The sequence below is a fragment of the Salmo salar genome, chromosome 13 (assembly GCF_965601325.2).
Source record: "Salmo salar chromosome 13, fSalSal1, whole genome shotgun sequence".
Classification (NCBI taxonomy): Eukaryota; Metazoa; Chordata; class Actinopteri; order Salmoniformes; family Salmonidae; genus Salmo; species Salmo salar.
In genome coordinates this window covers 57,947,477-57,964,717 of record NC_138303.1, presented here as the reverse complement: position 1 = coordinate 57,964,717, position 17,241 = coordinate 57,947,477, and the positions used below count along the sequence as shown (strand labels likewise).

The 17,241-nt window shown below is 43.5% G+C and overlaps 1 protein-coding gene across 2 annotated transcripts in view; it reads right to left on the bottom strand.

Moving 5' to 3' along the window:
- Positions 1 to 651: 651 nt before the first annotated feature.
- LOC106567451 (neuronal vesicle trafficking-associated protein 2) overlaps positions 652 to 17,241 on the bottom strand; it is a 38,761-nt gene continuing 22,171 nt past the window's right edge. For both annotated transcript variants that reach the window (XM_014136725.3, XM_014136724.3), the window contains exons 4-5: positions 2,377 to 2,487; positions 652 to 2,007 (exon numbers count right to left, since the gene is read on the bottom strand). In XM_014136725.3, coding sequence (XP_013992200.1) covers positions 1,816 to 2,007; positions 2,377 to 2,487 — 303 coding nt within the window. In that variant the 3' untranslated portion in view covers positions 652 to 1,815. The remainder of the gene's footprint in view (positions 2,008 to 2,376; positions 2,488 to 17,241) is intronic.

Sequence of the window (17,241 nt, the reverse complement as noted above, 5' to 3'; positions counted from 1 at the left end):
ATGGACTATTCCTTCGACCTCATGGCTTGGTTTTTGCTCTGACATGCACTGTCAACTGTGGGACCTTATATAGACAGGTATGTGCTTATCCAAATCATGTCCAATCAATTGAATTTACCACAGGTGGACTCCAATCAAGTTGTAGAAACATCTCCAGGATGATCAATGGAAACAGGATGCCCCTTAGCTCTCATAGCAAAGGGTCTGAATACTTATTTAAATGTGATATTTCAGTTTTTTTTGTTGAAAACATTTCTAAAAACCTGTTTTTGCTTTGTCATTATGGGGTATTGTGTGTAGGTTGAAGAAAGAAAAACAATTTCATCTATTTTAGAATACGGCTGTAACGTAACAAAAGGTGGAAAAAGTCAAGGGGTCTGAATACTTTCCGATTCACTGTAAATGTGATATTTCAGTTTTTAGTTTTTTTATATATTTGCAAAAATATATAAAAACCTGTTTTTGCTTTCATTATGAGGTATTTGTGTGTAGATTGAGAAAAAAAAAAGTGAAACATTGACTTCAATTGAATCACGCTACAACGCTGATCTTCGGCGCTACAGATTGAATCCAACCACTACTGTACAGATGTGGCCGAGGATAATGAAGAGATTTGAAGTCCGGGAACTTTGAAAACAACAGGACAAATACTTTCTGTACAGGTCACAGCTTGCTTTATTTTTCCATTTCAAACCTATGGGATGCACACTGAGAAACTACTCCAGGCTTTGCTACATATCATCTACCAAAATCACAATAGTTCAAAAAGCGTTTTTTGACAACATAAAAAAAAAATGGTAACGGAACTAAACCACACAGAGAAGCTTATCTAAAAATGTATCTAAAACATTGCAGAACCAAGAGTTTTAGCAAAGACAGTGATACGCACACTGTTCCCCATCATCTCCACGTCTTGGGTATTTATCCCTAGCTAGGCCCACATATTCATGTTGTGTACAGTATCTGGACTGTTTTTCTAAAGCGAAACATAACTGGCAATAAGGCCATTCCCCCCCCCCCCCCCCCCGTTGAATTATTTTTTAAAACGTCATGAAACCTAGCTACAACAATGCACACACAGAAACTAGCATGAATGCATTGGGCTTTATACAGCTTGCCTCAATGACGGAACTATGACATACAGTACAGTACCTTGAAAAGTGTTCAGTTATCAAACCGTCATGATAGAGAATACTTAGCTAGCTTTGCTCAGATAATTCAGGAAATCTATTGTATACTGTTTTGTATACTGTGTTTATGTTCAACTTCCATAGACGTACAAATCGATACTCACTTGGGAAAACCTTTTTTATAAGAATGTATTCCAGTATGATTATGCACAGAGTGACATAGATAAGCCTGGACTTGAATCAGAAACATGTTCCTAGTGTTTATCATTACATGCCTTCCACTACACACAGTCATGACACTACAGGAGGCCAAGCAGATAACAGGCGCACACATCTGAAAAATTAAGTTTGACTCTGTTAGTAGCAGCTCAGAAAAACTGACTCTGAGTGGATTTCAACATTGACTCGTGCCTTTGTACAAACAGTTGTTTGATATCAAATACAAAACAGCAATAACAAGTTAAAAAAAATTGTGATGATAAATAATAAATACATAGAGGGATGAGACATGAAAAGAGAACAGAGACAGCCGGGAGAGAAGGGAGATTCGGATACGGGCAGGAAGGCGGGTGTGAGAGTACTCTGAGCCAAGCAAGACACTGGGGAGACAGACACTCCCTGTTAAAAGCTTGGAATGGAGACGGGCAGACGAGGTGGGGTTGGTGGGAGGGTTGGGCAGGCAGACTCAGTGCCCGTCTGTGTTGGGCGGCTTGGCATCGTGCGGGGCAGCGCCAGCAGGGAGCCAGGGAGAGACAGAGCGAGAGGTGGTCTGCTTGGCCATACTGTAGTGGCTGATCACCGTATAGAAGCGCCCTCGGGAGTTGGCATCCTGAGCAGTGTAGTAGGCCTCCAGAGAGGCAGGGATGCACCGCTTATGCTGCAGGGGGGAGAGAGTGGGGAGGGTTCAATATCATACTCTCCTCATTTACACACTGTTGCACAGCACTAAGGGCTTTTTCTGGTAAAGAGTTGTTGTTTTTTTCCTCTGGAGAGTGCAGTGGCTGTGTCTAAATGAGATTTACTTCAGCTAACATGCCTGTAGTCCACAGCAAAAACCTCTAAAGGTGACTCTGTACAGACAATTAACCAGTGTAGTTGTAACGCTCTGTCCCAAATAGCACCCTATTCCTTATGTAGTGCACTACTTTTGACCAGGGCATATATGGCTCTAGTCAAAAGGAATACACTATATAGGGAATAGGGTGCCATTTGTGACACACACTAAGACCCTCCAGGGCCCACTCACCTTGTATATGAATCCGTCTGGGCAGCTGTGGTCGTAGGTAAACGCCTTGTACACCACCAGGAACACTATGCAGGCCAGGAAGGCCAAGGCCAGGACTATGAGGATAGTGACCTGCGAATGAGAGATACACACCGTTCAATTTAATAGCTGCCGGCGAAGTCAGGTTTCCTGTCAAAGCGGAGATCTAAAACATCTTAAACCAAGGTTCTGTTATTTAATAGATTCGATGGAGTTTGACACTATAATATCGGTATATGTTCAAAAGAGCACGCAAACAACTACTACCATCATTTGTCTGGTGACAAGGTGAGAGAAAACAAGTCAATATGCAAGAGATAACTCATCATCATTTGTCTCCAGAAATGCCATCTGAGTAGAGGTAGAACATGTTCATTGCCTGCCATATTTAGCCCAGTGGAGACAAACAGATTCAATAAACACCTTCACTAATTACATTTTTCACAACCCAGCAGCCAAATTGGTCACAAAATGCAGTTGAGGCAGACAGACGCTGGAAGAAAATAGCTCCGTAACCACATTCCTAAAAAAGACAATCCAATATGTCAGAATACATTACTTTCAATAGAGTGATGCAAATAAGTACATCTGTATAACTACTTGATGTAGAAATTTGGTGCTTCAAATGTGTATTTCCCTGGTAGACAAGATGATTTTATAGTGGGAGATTAACATATAACAGGACTGATTTTCTCTCTGTTCCTCCTGAATCTATGATTGGTTAATTAACATTATGCAAATGTATGTAAAATGATAGCTGAGAGATGTTAGAATGGTTTTGCAATCTGATTACTTTAGAGAGGAGTGAAAGAACGTGTACACACGGCAACGCTCTACCATAATATAAATGTGGTGGTAGTACAGTAAAACTCTGGTTTACTACAGTGTCAAATCAAGTGACTGAAGGGCTATTTTCATCCTCACTTCCACAATTAATCATAATGCACCATAAAACCATTTCCCTGTTTCCAATGGCCTCCCTCCATATCACCCATCACGCCATCTCGGCAGGACGCGAGGCTAGGGGATTTACATGTAGCTAGCTGATTTGTAAAAAGGGGAGCACAGAGGCTAAATGACTATTGACTTGGGTGTTAATGTGAGGACACATGTTTGGTTCTGTCAGAATGTTCATTAAATTACGTTTGCTTATAACACACCCTAAACATGTGAAATGGCTGCTTAAAGGGTATTGGGGCTTTAACAGCAATTCTTTGGCAGTTATCCATATGACATATAAACACATTATTCCAGTACGGGAGCGTTTAAGCATTCAATTGACAGCTTTTAACCTAGATTTGAAGAGTATTGGTAATATTGACAGAAGCATGTGGTCTATTAATATTAATTATGAACTTTTTACATTATTCATAAACTCAATGAACCCTAAACCTCACAGGATTTGGTTTAATGCCATGACACTAATTTGACATGCATAGACACTGAATTTTCTTTATCTATCTATATGTCCATGTTAAGCCTGTATAAGACTCATCTCATAGCTAGCATCCATTTCGATTTACCGTAATTTCCGAACTATTAAGCGCACCTGAATATAAGCCGCACCCACTGAATTTTTTTTGTATATTTTTTTTTGGAACATAAATAAGCCGCACATGTCTATAAGCCGCAGGTGCCTACCGGTACATTGAAACAAATGAACTTTACACAGGCTTTAACGAAACACAGCTTGTAACAAAAATAAATAGGCTTTAACGAAACACGGCTTGTAACAAAAAATTTAAAATTTGCAGTAAGCTTTAGTTGTCTTTTTGCACTGAGTCAATTCCTCACGCTGCTGTTTCCAACGTCTTATCATCGACTCATTAAGACCAAGCTCCCGTGCAGCAGCTCTATTTCCTTTTCCAACAGCCAGATCAATCGCCTTCAACTTGAAAGCTGCATCATATGCATTTCTCCGTGTCTTTGCCATGATGAGGGTGACAAAATGACTACCGTAATCAGAATGATGGGAAGTTTGAGAGCGCTCGATTTAATCTAAACAGTAAACAAAAAAGTTGTTTGACCGTAACCCGTTCGGCAATTTCATTGGTCTAATGAAAGCTTCATGCCGCCAAAAAACTGAGCACGTCACAGAATGTGTTTTTCTCGAGAAAAAAAAATTGAAAGCGGGAAAAATCCATATATTAGCCGCGTCATTGTTTAAGCCGCGAGGTTCAAAGCCTGGGAAAAAAAGTTGCGGTTTATAGTCCGGAATTTACGGTTGTTTGTCTCCCTCGTCAGGTATCGCCAATACAATGGTTGGCTTTGTCACTGTGTCCTTCTAGTCAGAACACTACAGTATATTGAGGGAATGGAACCCTACTATTGAACAGGGAAGTCTGAATCACACAATCTAATATATTCCTCCTCTAGGTGAGGATACGTTGGCCAATTTCCACTACATCAAATGTCCTACAACACTACCCACATGGAAAAATACTATAGTATAAATACTATAGTATTCACTGTAGTGTTTTTGAGGACTTTACTATAGTATTCACTGTAGTACACTGTAGTATTTACAGTCAACTATAGTATAAATAGTGTAGTAAAATAAAACTAGTATATATTACAGTAATTAATGTTCAATAACCTGTAGGTAGGACTGTGGTCTGAATGGATAGTTCAGAGTTCAGCTCTTTTCTATAACCTGTAGGGAATACAATATTTGATCTATACTTTGCATATTGACTTCTTACTTATGGGTGGCACAAATTGGTATATGGAGGATATATGCAAGGTAGGGATTATGGACAGGGTATGTGCAAATGAAATGTGGTGTTTTTGCAGACTGTTGTGTTTTTGTGGACATTATTGTGCGATTTACTACAGCGTTTTTTTTTGTGGATAATATTGTAGTATTTACTATAGTATTCCAGAGCAGTGGTTCTCAACTGGTTTTGCCTGTGGACCCAAAATTGACAATGACAATTGAGTCACGACCCAGTATTATGGACTGTTGTTTTGCAGCTATATTTTGTAACGTTGCATTGCACCTGCCTTCTTAGGCAGGCTTCACTTGAAAAATAGACAGTGTCTGCTCACTTAAAAGACACACCCTATCCCCTCAGCCCTCAAATTAAGTGGACACTCTGATGACGTAACATGACGTCTGACGAGTATACACTTGCAGGGCAAGGGGCGAGAGAGGAAGGAACGATTTTTAAATGGACCACCCTTGGGCATAAATTCATCACTCGTTCATCCCGCGATGATTGTGTTTTCAGCCACCGGTCGCTTGTGGTTGCTTTATATGCGCTTCAGTCAATTATGACTGCATGTCTACTTATATTAAATATATAATTATTAATATACACCTACTGTGTGATAGCTAGCAAATTAATTAGCTAACTAATGTTAGCCTGCCTAGCTGGAACATCTGAAGAAGGAAAATGTTTTATTTCTACAATTTCCAAAAGATAACCAAACAAAAACATGTACTTTTTATGGGACATGTTTGTGCCGTCGTGTGCATAAGTAGCACAACTTATTTGCATTTGTTTTTACTTACATGTGTATGTTGACTTCTGCATTGATGTTGTTTTTAAGTTCTCAGACTTTTCTTAGCGGATGTACAGTTGTCGCAACTTGAATTATGGGGAGTTTCAGGCCCCGGAGTGAATATAATTGTACACTTGCAAAGCCGACTAAAAACGAGGGCTGAGGGGCCTTACGTTGCAAACTTCCCTTGCTTGTCTAATCATTTGGACCACCCTTCAAGATGGCAACGGTTATTCCCCCAAGGGCATAAGGCGAGGGTAAGTTGAGATAATTTGTACATGTAGGTGAGGGTGAAGTGACTACGCATAGATAATAAACAGCGAGTAGCAGCAGTGTACAAAAGGGGGGGGGGGGGGGGGGGTCAATGTAAATTGTCTGGTGGCGATTTTATTAATTGTTCAGCAGTCTTACAGCTTGTGGGTAGAAACTGTTGAGAAGCCTCTTGGTCCTAGACTTGGTGCTCCGGTACCGCTTGCCGTACAGTAGCAGAGAAAACAGTCTATAACTTGGGTGACTGGAGTCTCTGACAATTTTATGGGCTTTCCTCTGACACCGCCTATTATATAGGTCCTGGATGGCAGGAAGCTTGGCCCCAGTGATGTACTGGGCCGTTCGCACTACCCTCTGTTGCGCCTTATGGTCAGATGCCGAGCAGTTGCCATACCAGGCGGTGATGCAACATGTCAGGATGCTCTCGATGGTGCAGCTGTAGAACATTTTGAGGATCTGGGGACCATTGCCAAATCTTTTCAGTCTCCTGAGGGGGAAAAGGTTTTGTCGTGCCATCTTCACAACTGTCTTGGTATGTTTGGACCATGACAGTTCGTTGGTGATGTGGACACCAAGGAACTTGAAACTCTCGACCCGCTCCACTACAGCCCCGTCAATGTGAATGGTGTCCTGTTCGGCCCGCCTTTTCCTGTAGTCCACGATCAGCTCCTTAGTCTCGCTCACACTGAGGGAGAGGATGTTGTCCTGGCACTATACTGCCAGTTCTCTGACCTCCTCGCTATAGGCCGTCTCATCGTTGTCGGTGATCAGACCAACCACTGTTGTGTCATCAGCAAACTTAATGATGGTGTTGGAGTCGTGGTTTGCCACGCAGACATGGATGAACAAGGAGTACAGGAGGGGACTAAGTACACACCCTTGAGGGGCCCCAGTGTTAAGGGTCAGCGTGGCAGACGTGTTGTTGCCTACTCTTACCACCTGGGGGCGGCACTTCAGGAAGTCCAGGATCCAGTTGCAAAGGGAGGTGTTTAGTACCAGGGTCCTTAGGTTAGTGATGAGCTTTGAGGGCACTATGGTGTTGAACGCTGAGCTGTAGTCAATAAATAGCATTCTTACATAGGTGTTCCTTTTGTCCAGGTGTGAAAGGGCAGTGTGGAGTGCAATAGAGATAGGATCATCTGTGGATCTGTTGGGCGGTATGCAAATTGGAGTGGGTCTAGGGTTTCTGGGATAATGGTGTTGATGTGAGCTATGACCAGCCTTTCAAAGCATTTCATGGCTACAGACGTGAGTGCTACGGGTCGGTAATCATTAGTTAGGCAGGTTACCTTAGTGTTCTTGGGCACAGGGACTATGGTGACCTGCTTGAAACATGTTGGTATTACAGACTCAGACAGGGAGAGGTTGAAAATGTCAGTGAAGACACTTGCCAGTTGGTCAGCGCATGCTCGGAGTACACATCCTGGTAATCCGTCTGGCCCTGCGGCCTTGTGAATGTTGACCTGTTTAAAGGTCTTACTCACATCGGCTGCGAAGAGTGTGATCACACAGTCTTCCGGAACAGCTGGTGCTCTCATGCATGCTTCAGTGTTGCTTGCCTCGAAACGAGCATAAAAGGCATTTAGTCCATCTGGTAGGCTCGGGTCACTGGGCAGCTCACGGATGGGTTTCTCTTTGTAGTCCGTAAAAGTTTGCAAGCCCTTCCACATCCGACAAGCGTCAGAGCCGGTGTAGTAAAATTCAATCTTAAATCCTGTATTGACGCTTTGCTTGTTTGATGGTTCGTCTGAGGACATAGCGGGATTTCTTATAAGCGTCCGGATAAGTCTCCCGCTCCTTGAAAGCGCAGCTCTAGCCTTTAGCACGATGCGAATGTTGCCTGTAATCCATGGCTTCTGGTTGGGATATGTACGTACAGTCACTGTGGGGACGACGTCGTCGATGCACTTATTGATGAAGCCGATGACTGAGGTGGTGTACTCTTCAATGCCATTGGATGAATTCCGGAACATATTTCAGTCTGTGCTAGCAAAACAGTCCGGTAGTGTAGCATCCGCGTCATCTTAAGTTTGCCTGCATTAAAGACCCCGGCCACTAAGAGCACCGCTTCTGGGTGAGCAATTTATTCTTTGCTTATAGAGTTGCAGTACAAGATGGCGTAGCAGTCAGACGTCTTTGTCCTCGTCTTTGTCGTGTCCCATGTATATATATTTTACATCTTTTTTTCTTTGCATATCTTTTTATATTTTTTCTAAACCTCAAATTCTAAATACTCTCCTGCAACCCGCCTCACCTAATGTGGTGTGGATCTGCTTTTTCTAAAGTATTTTCTTTACTCCTGAATCGGAACCCCAACAGAAACTAGCCAGCTGACTAGCTAGTAGTCAGCTAACCACTGCTAGCGGTCATCAGCTAACCTTTAGCTCGGAAAACTCTCGCAAGTTTGCACAACACGATTCAAACCAGAGCATACCGGACCTATTTTCTCTCCATATCCCCGGACTCCCACCGCAAGCTCTGAACCTTTTCACCTGGATCATCGTAGCTGGCTAGCTGCAATCCGAGTGTCTAATCCTGGCTAACATCTCTGTCTCGAAGCAAGCACCAACTAGCCTGGAGTTAGCCCATGCTAGGCCCATCTCCCGGCTAGGTGAAGATTTCCATCAGCCACTCCTGGGCTACTATACCTATTTTGCCAATTGGCCTGGACCCATTTTACTGCCGGTCCGGAGCCCCGCCGGTCCTTCACGACTGGACTACCGACGTAATCTGCCTGAGGGGGTTATTCAACTGGCCCCTCCGTCGCGACGTCCCCTGATAGCTCATCTGCTAGCCTGCTAGCCGTGGCCCGCTAGCTGTCTAGAGCATATTGGCTGTTAGCTGAATAGGTCCATCAGACAATTTCTTGGGCCACTATACATATTCTGCCAATTGGACTGGTCCCCTTTACCACACGGAACCCTACTAATCCACCACGGCTGGTCTACCGATGTAAACGCACAAGGAGGCTCTGCACGAGGAGGCTATAAACAGACTCCTCCCATCACAACATCCCTCTGAGGCCCTTCTGCTATCTTGCTAGCCCCGGCTCGCTAGCTGTCTGAATCGCCGTGTCTCCAACCAGCCTCACTACTCACTGGACCCTTATGATCACTCGGCTACGCATGCCTCTCCTTAATGTCAATATGCCTTGTCCATTGCTGTTCTGGTTAGTGATTATTGTCTTATTTCACTGTAGAGCCTAAGCCCTGCTCAATATACCTTAGCCAACCCTTTAGTTCCACCTCCCACACATGCGATGACATCACCTGGTTTAAATTATGTTTCTAGAGACAATATCTCTCTCATCATCACTCAATGCCTATGCATACATCCACTATATTCACATCCTACCATACCTTTGTCTGTACATTATGCCATGAATCTATTCTATCGTGCCCAGAAACCTGCTCCTTTTACTCTCTGTTCTGGACATACTAGACGACCAGCTCTTATAGCCTTTAGTCGTCTCTTATCCTACTCCTCCTCTGTTCCTCTGGTGATGTAGAGGTTAATCCAGGCCCTGCAGTGCCTAGCTCCACTCCTATTCCCCAGGTGCTCTCATTTGTTGACTTCTGTAACCGTAAAAGCCTTGGTTTCATGCATGTTAACATTAGAAGCCTCCTCCCTAAGTTTGTTTTATTCACTGCTTTAGCACACTCTGCCAACCCGGATGTCCTAGCCGTGTCTGAATCCTGGCTTAGGAAGACCACCAAAAACCCTGAAATTTCCATCCCTAACTATAAATTTTCCCGACAAGACAGAACTGCCAAAGGGGGCGGGGTTGCAATCTACTGCAGAGATAGCCTGCAGAGTTTTGTCTTACTATCCAGGTCTGTACCCAAACAATTTGAGCTTCTACTTTTAAAAATCCACCTTTCCAGAAACAAGTCTCTCACTGTTGCCGCTTGCTATAGACCACCCTCTGCCCCCAGCTATGCTCTGGACACCATATGTGAACTGATTTCCCCCCATCTATCTTCAGAGCTCGTGCTGCTAGGTGACCTAAACTGGGACATGCTTAACCTGTTAGTGACCCCTTAACACGCGAATCCCGTTAGCGGGCTGATTTGACAACAGCCAGTGAAAAATCAGAGCGACCAAATTCAAAACAGCAAAACTCTCATAATTAAAATTTCTCACACATACAAGTATTATATACCATTTTAAAGATAAGATTCTCCTTAATCTAACCACATTGTCCGATTTCAAAAAGGCTTTACGGCGAAAGAAAAACATTAGATTATGTTAGGACACCACCTAAACAAGAAAAGCCACACAGCCATTTTCCTAGCAAGGAGAGACGTCACAAAAACCAGAAATACAGCTACAATTAAGCACTAACCTTTGATGATCTTCATCAGATGGCACTCATAAGACTTCATGTTACACAATACATGTATGTTTTGCTCGATAAAGTTCATATTTATATCCAAAAACCCCATTTTACATTGGCATGTAATGTTCAGAAATGTTTTCCCTTCAAACCTTTCGGTGAATGAGCACAATGAGCACACATATTACAGAAATACTCATCATAAACTTTGATCAATTTACAAGTGTTATGCACAGAATTATAGATACACTTCTCCTAAATGCAACCACTTTGTCAGATTTCCAAAAAGGTTCACGGCGAAAGCACAATTTGCAATAATCTGAGTATACAGCCCAGAAGACACCAACAACAAGCAAACAGAAACCCGCCATCTTGGAGTCAATAAAACTAAGAAATGACATTATAAATATTCACTTACCTTTGATTATTTTCATCAGAATGCACTCCCAGGAATCCCAGCTCCACAATAAATGTTCGATAAAGTTGATCTTTATGTCCAAATACATCCATTTTGTTCGCGCGTTAGGTTCCCTATCCAAATCCACAACGCTCGTGCTTACTTAGTCCAGACGAAAAGTCAAAAAAGTTATAGTACAGTTTGTAGAAACATGTCAAACGATGTATAGAGTCAATCTTTAGTTTTTTTTAAACATATATCTTCAATAAAATTCCAACCGGACCTATCCGTTCTCTTTAGGAATGAATATGAACTCAGCTCGCTCCCAAGTCTCTGCGCATGACTGAACCCATGCCTTATAATGGGACACCTACTTCCTTGGGCTGTTATTCCCTTCAAATTCATCATAGAAACCTCAAACAAGGTTCTAAAGACTGTTGACATCTAGTGGAAGCTTTAGGAAGTGCAACATTAACCCTAAGTCACTGTATACTGGCAATCACTTGAAATCACTTGAAAAAACTACAACCTTAGATTTCAGGTTTTTGCCTGCCATATGAGTTCTGTTATACTCACAGACATCATTCAAACAGTTTTAGAAACTTCAGAGTGTTTTCTATCCAAATCTACTAATAATATAAATATCCTACCTCCTGGGCCCGAGTAGCAGGCAGTTTAATTTGGGTAAGTTTTTCATCCGGCCGTGAAAATACTGCCCCCTATCCCTAAGAGTTAACACCCCGGCCATCCTACAATTTAAGCTTGATGCCCTCCTTCTCACACAAATGATCAATGAACCTACCAGGTACAACCCCAAAGCTGTAAACACGGACACCCTCATAGATATCATCCTAACCAACTTGCCCTCCAAATACACCTCTGCTGTTTTCAGCCAAGATCTCAGCAATCACTGCCTCATTGCCTGCATCCATAATGGGTCTGCGGTCAAACGACCACCCCTCATCACTGTCAAACGCTCCCTAAAACACTTCAGCGAGCAGGCCTTTCTAATCGACCTGGCCCGGGTATCCTGGAAGGATATTGATGCCACGTCCTGACCAGTAAAGGGGTTATTTGTTATTGTAGTTTGGTCAGGACGTGGCAGGGGGTGTTTGTTTAATGTGTTTCGGGGTTTGTTGGGCAATGTTCCATGTGTAGCTGTTTGTCTCACAGGACTGTTTTCTCGTCGTTGTTTTTGTATTAAGTGTTTATTTTGTTTTTTTCATCTTAATAAAGAAGATGAGTATTCACATTCCCGCTGCGCCTTGGTCCCATCTTTACGACGAACGTGACAATTGACCTCATCACATCAGTAAAGGAAGCCTGGTTATTCTTCAAAACTGCTTTCCTCACCATCTTAAATAAGCATGCCCCATTCAAAAAAAATTAATCAGGAACAGATATAGCCCTTGGTTCTCTCCAGACCTGACTGCCCTTGACCAGCACAAAAACATCTTGTGGCGTTCTGCACTAGCATCGAATAGCCCCCGTGATATGCAACTTTCAGGGGATTTAGGAACCAATATACACAGGCAGTTAGGAAAGCTAAGGCTAGCTTTTTCATGCCGAAATTTGCATCCTGTAGCACAAACTCAAAAAAGTTCTGGGACACTGTAAAGTCCATGGAGAACAAGAGCGCCTCCTCCCAGCTGCCCACTGCACTGAGGCTAGGAAACACTGTCACCACCAATAAATCCACTATAATTGAGAATTTCAATAAGCATTTTTCTACGGCTGGCCATGCTTTCCACCTGGCTACACCTACTTCGGTCAACAGCCCTGCACCCCCCACAGCAACTAGCTCAAGCCTCCCCCATTTCTCCTTCACCCAAATCCAGATAGCTGATGTTCTGAAAGAGCTGTAAAATTTGGACCCCTACAAATCAGCCGGGCTAGACAATCTGGACCCTCTCTTTCTAAAATAATCTGCCGAAATTGTTGCAACCCCTATTACTAGCCTGTTCAACCTGTCTTTCGTATCGTCTGAGATTCCCAAAGATTGGAAAGCAGCCGCGGTCATCCCCCTCTTCAAAGGGGGAGACACTCTAGACCCAAACTGCTACAGACCTATATCTATCCTACCCTGCCTTTCTAAGGTCTTCGAAAGCCAAGTTAACAAACAGATTACCGACCATTTCGAATCCCACCGTACCTTCTCCGCTATGCAATCTGGTTTCAGAGCTGGTCATGGGTGCACCTCAGCCACGCTCAAGGTCCTAAAAGATATCATAACCGCCATCAATAAGAGACAGTACTGTGCAGCCGTATTCATCGACCTGGCCAAGGCTTTCGACTCAGTCAATCACCACATTCTTATCGGCAGACTCAACAGTCTTGGTTTCTCAAATGATTGAACCAGGCGAGGCACCAACTACTTCTCTGATAGAGTTCAGTGTGTCAAATCGGAGGGCCTGTTGTCCGGACCTCTGGCAGTCTCTATGGGGGTGCCACAGGGTTAAATTCTCACGCCGACTCTCTTCTCTGTATACATCAATGATGTCGCTCTTGCTGATGGTGATTCTCTGATCCACCTCTACGTTGACGACACCATTCTGTATACCTCTGGTCCTTCTTTGGACACTGTGTTAACTAACCTCCAGACAAGCTTCAATGCCATACAACTCTCCTTCCGTGGCCTCCAACTGCTCTCCAACTACAAGTAAAACTAAATGCATGCTCTTCAACCGATCGCTGCCTGCACCTGTCCACCCGTCCAGCATCACTACTCTGGACGGTTCTGACTTAGAATATGTGGACAACTACAAATACCTAGGTGTCTGGTTAGACTGTAAACTCTCCTTCCAGAATCACATTAAGCATCTCCAATCCAAAATTAAATCTAGAATCGGCTTCCTATTTCACAACAAAGCATCCTTCACTCATACTGCCAAACATACCCTCGTAAAACTGACCATCCTACCGATCCTCGACTTCGACGATGTCATTTACAAAATAGCCTCCAACACTCTACTCAACAAATTGGATGCAGTCTATCACAGTGCCATCCGTTGTGTCACCAAAGCCCCATATACTACCCACCACTGCTACTTGTACGCTCTCGTTGGCTGGCTCTCGTATCATACTCGTCGCCAAACCCACTGGCTCCAGGTCATCTACAAGTCTTTGCTAGGTAAAGCCCCGCCTTATCTCAGCTCACTGGTCACCATAGCAGCACCCATTCATAGCACGCGCTCCAGCAGGTATATCTCACGGGTCACCCCCAAAGCCAATTCCTCCTTTGACCGCCTTTCCTTCCAGTTCTCTGCTGCCAATGACTGGAACAAACTGCAAAAATCACTGAAGGTGGAGACACATATCTCCCTCACTAGCTTTAAGCACCAGCTGTCAGAGCAGCTCACAGATCACTGCACCTGTACATAGCCCATCTATAAATAGCCCATCCAACTACCTCATCCCCATACTGTAATTACTTATCTTGCTCCATTGCACCCCAGTATCTCTACATGCACATTTATCTTCTGCACATCTACCATTCCAGTGTTTAATTGCTATATTGTAATTACTTCACCACCATGGCCTAATTATTGCCTTACCTCCCTTACCTTACCTCATTTGCACACACTGTATATAGACTTTTTTTCATACTGTATTATTGACTGTATGTTTGTTTATTCCATGTGTAACTCTGTGTTGTTGTATGTGTCGAACTGCTTTGCTTTATCTTGGACAGGTCGCAGTTGTAAATGAGAACTTGTTCTCAACTAGCCTACCTTGTTAAATAAAGGTGAAATATATATATATATATATATATATATATATATATATATATATATATATATATATATATATATATATATTTTTTTTTTTAAAATAGAGTTGGTTGAGAGAAGTCTTAATGCCAGCTTCGTTCTGTGGTGGTAAATAGACAGCTAGGAATAATATAGATGAGAACTCTTTTTATTTTTTTTACCCCTTTTTCTCCCCAATTTCGTGGTATCCAATTGGTAGTAGTTACAGTCTTGTCTCATCGCTGCAACTCCCTTACGGACTCAAGAGAGGCGAAGGTTGAGAGCCATGCGTCCTCTGAAACACAACCCAACCTAGCCGCACTGCTTCTTGACACAACGCACATCCAACCCGGAAGCCAGCCGCACCAATGTGTCGGAGGAAACAGCGTACACCTGGCGACCTGGTCAGCGTGCACTGCGCCCGGCCCGCCACAGGAGTCCCTAGTGCGCGATGAGACAAGGATATCCTTGCCGGCCAAACCCTCCCTAACCCGGATGATGCTGAGCCAATTGTGCGTCACCCCATGGACCTCCCGGGCGCGGCCGGCTACGGCAGAGCCTGGGCTCGAACCCAGAATCTCTGGTGGCACAGCTAGCACTGCGATGCAGCCCGGGAGCCGATTAGAACTCTCTTGGTAGATGCTTGCCTGAGGTACTCTACCTCAGGCAAGCAATACCGCAAGACTTCTTTAATATTAGACATTGCGCACCAGCTGTTGACAAATAAACACACACCCCCAACCCCTCGTCTTACCAGAGGTAGCGTCTCTGTTCTGCCAGTGCATGGAAAATCCTGCTAGTGTCACGTCCTGACCAGTGAAAAGGGTCATTTGCCATAGTAGAATGGTCAGGGCATGGCAGGGGGGTTGTTTTGTGTGTTTTGGGGTTTGTTTGTTTCTAGGGGAATGTGTTCTAGTTTTCATTTTCTATGTTTCGTTTTCCAGGTTTGGCCGAGTATGGTTTCCAATCAGAGGCAGGTGTCTTTCGTTGTCTCTGATTGGAAGCCATACTTAGGCAGCCTGCTTTCCTTTGGGTTTTGTGGGTGGTTGTTTTCCGTATAGTCTGTGTACCTTACGGAACTGTTTGTCATTTGGTTATTTTGTTTAAAGTGTTCTCTTAAAATAAATGAAGATGAGCACTATACACGCTGCACCTTGGTCTAATCCTTTCGACGCTTGTGACAGCTAGCTCTATATTGTCCGTATCTTCGTTCAGCCACGTCTCGGTGAAACATAAGATGTTACAGTTTAAGAATAAGCCATTTAATCAGGCGACCAGTTCAGGAGTGGGTGTAATAAATGATCAGATTCAGAACATGACATCGAAACCAGTCCAATAATGTTAATGAACAGTAACACATACCAGTGTTTAAAATGGAAGAAAAATAACAATCATTAGGATTTCGTAATCATAATTACCATATGAATAGCTTCACAACCGTGAAAAGGTGTACATTTTTAACCAGTTCAATAAAATGTAATATGAATGTCAGAATTAATTAACAATAATAATTAACATACTGAACAATAACTAATGTACCTGTTTAGTTATTGCGTGTGTGTGGCCTATCAGTGGGAATACTGGGGGTGTGTCTTAAGTTTGTTGATGTCTGGGGTGATGGTTGACAGGGCAACTCGGAGGTCATGCTGGCTGTCCAGTTTGTTTCTGCTTTTCGTTTTCAGCACGGCCATAGCAGAGAAGCCACTTTCAGAGATAGGTAGTGCTAAACGGTAACATGATTCTGATTGCATGACAGGCGGGAACAGCATACTCTCCCACTACGCTGCGCCAGAACTGTGGCAGTGTCATTTCCGGGAAGTGCATGCTCAGTCCACGTTCAAATGACAGCTCCACCAGCTGATCATCTTGCTTGGCAACGTGACGCTTCCCATCTCCACTCGTAAGGGGTCCTGTATCCAGTCTTCTCCTGTTCTCATCCGGGAAGTATTCACAAAACTTTCCCTTCAGCTTGACAAGATGCTGTTTAACAGTTTTTTTCAGTGTGTCGCTGTGCGCTTTGTTGATCAGATTCTCAATCTCGAAATCAGCATTGGGGAAACATGTCAATCAATCCTCCCGTTAGAAATATGATTTGCCCAAACGGTAAGCTTCACCTTGAAGGCATCCACGTTGTCCCTCTGTTCAAATCGATTGTGCCCCCGTCCCTTGCTTTGACACATTGAGCGAATTCAGATTATTAAAAAAATCCGCCAGGTAGGCAACCTTCGTGAGCTACTCCTCTCAATCGAAATGTTCAGCCCGAGGTGACATGTTTTCCTAAAGAAACGCAGCAATCTCCGCTTGAAGTGGGTATGTGTGGCGCGAGAACGTTATTGTTTTGGCCAGTGAGTATGTGCAGCGTGAAAACCCTCTGAGTCTGAACGTAGCTAGCCATTTCATCACTGCGGACGTTCTGCACGTGCAAAGTCAGCAACAATAAGCAGTACAGCGCACGCACGCCTGTGTGTAGCAGTAACGTTGTGTAAAGTTAGCAACAATAAGCGGTGCGGCGGTATCCTTTCAAAATAAAATATATTTTTTATATATATATTCTTGCACAAGTCTTGCGACCCCTTCAAATCCTTGACCCC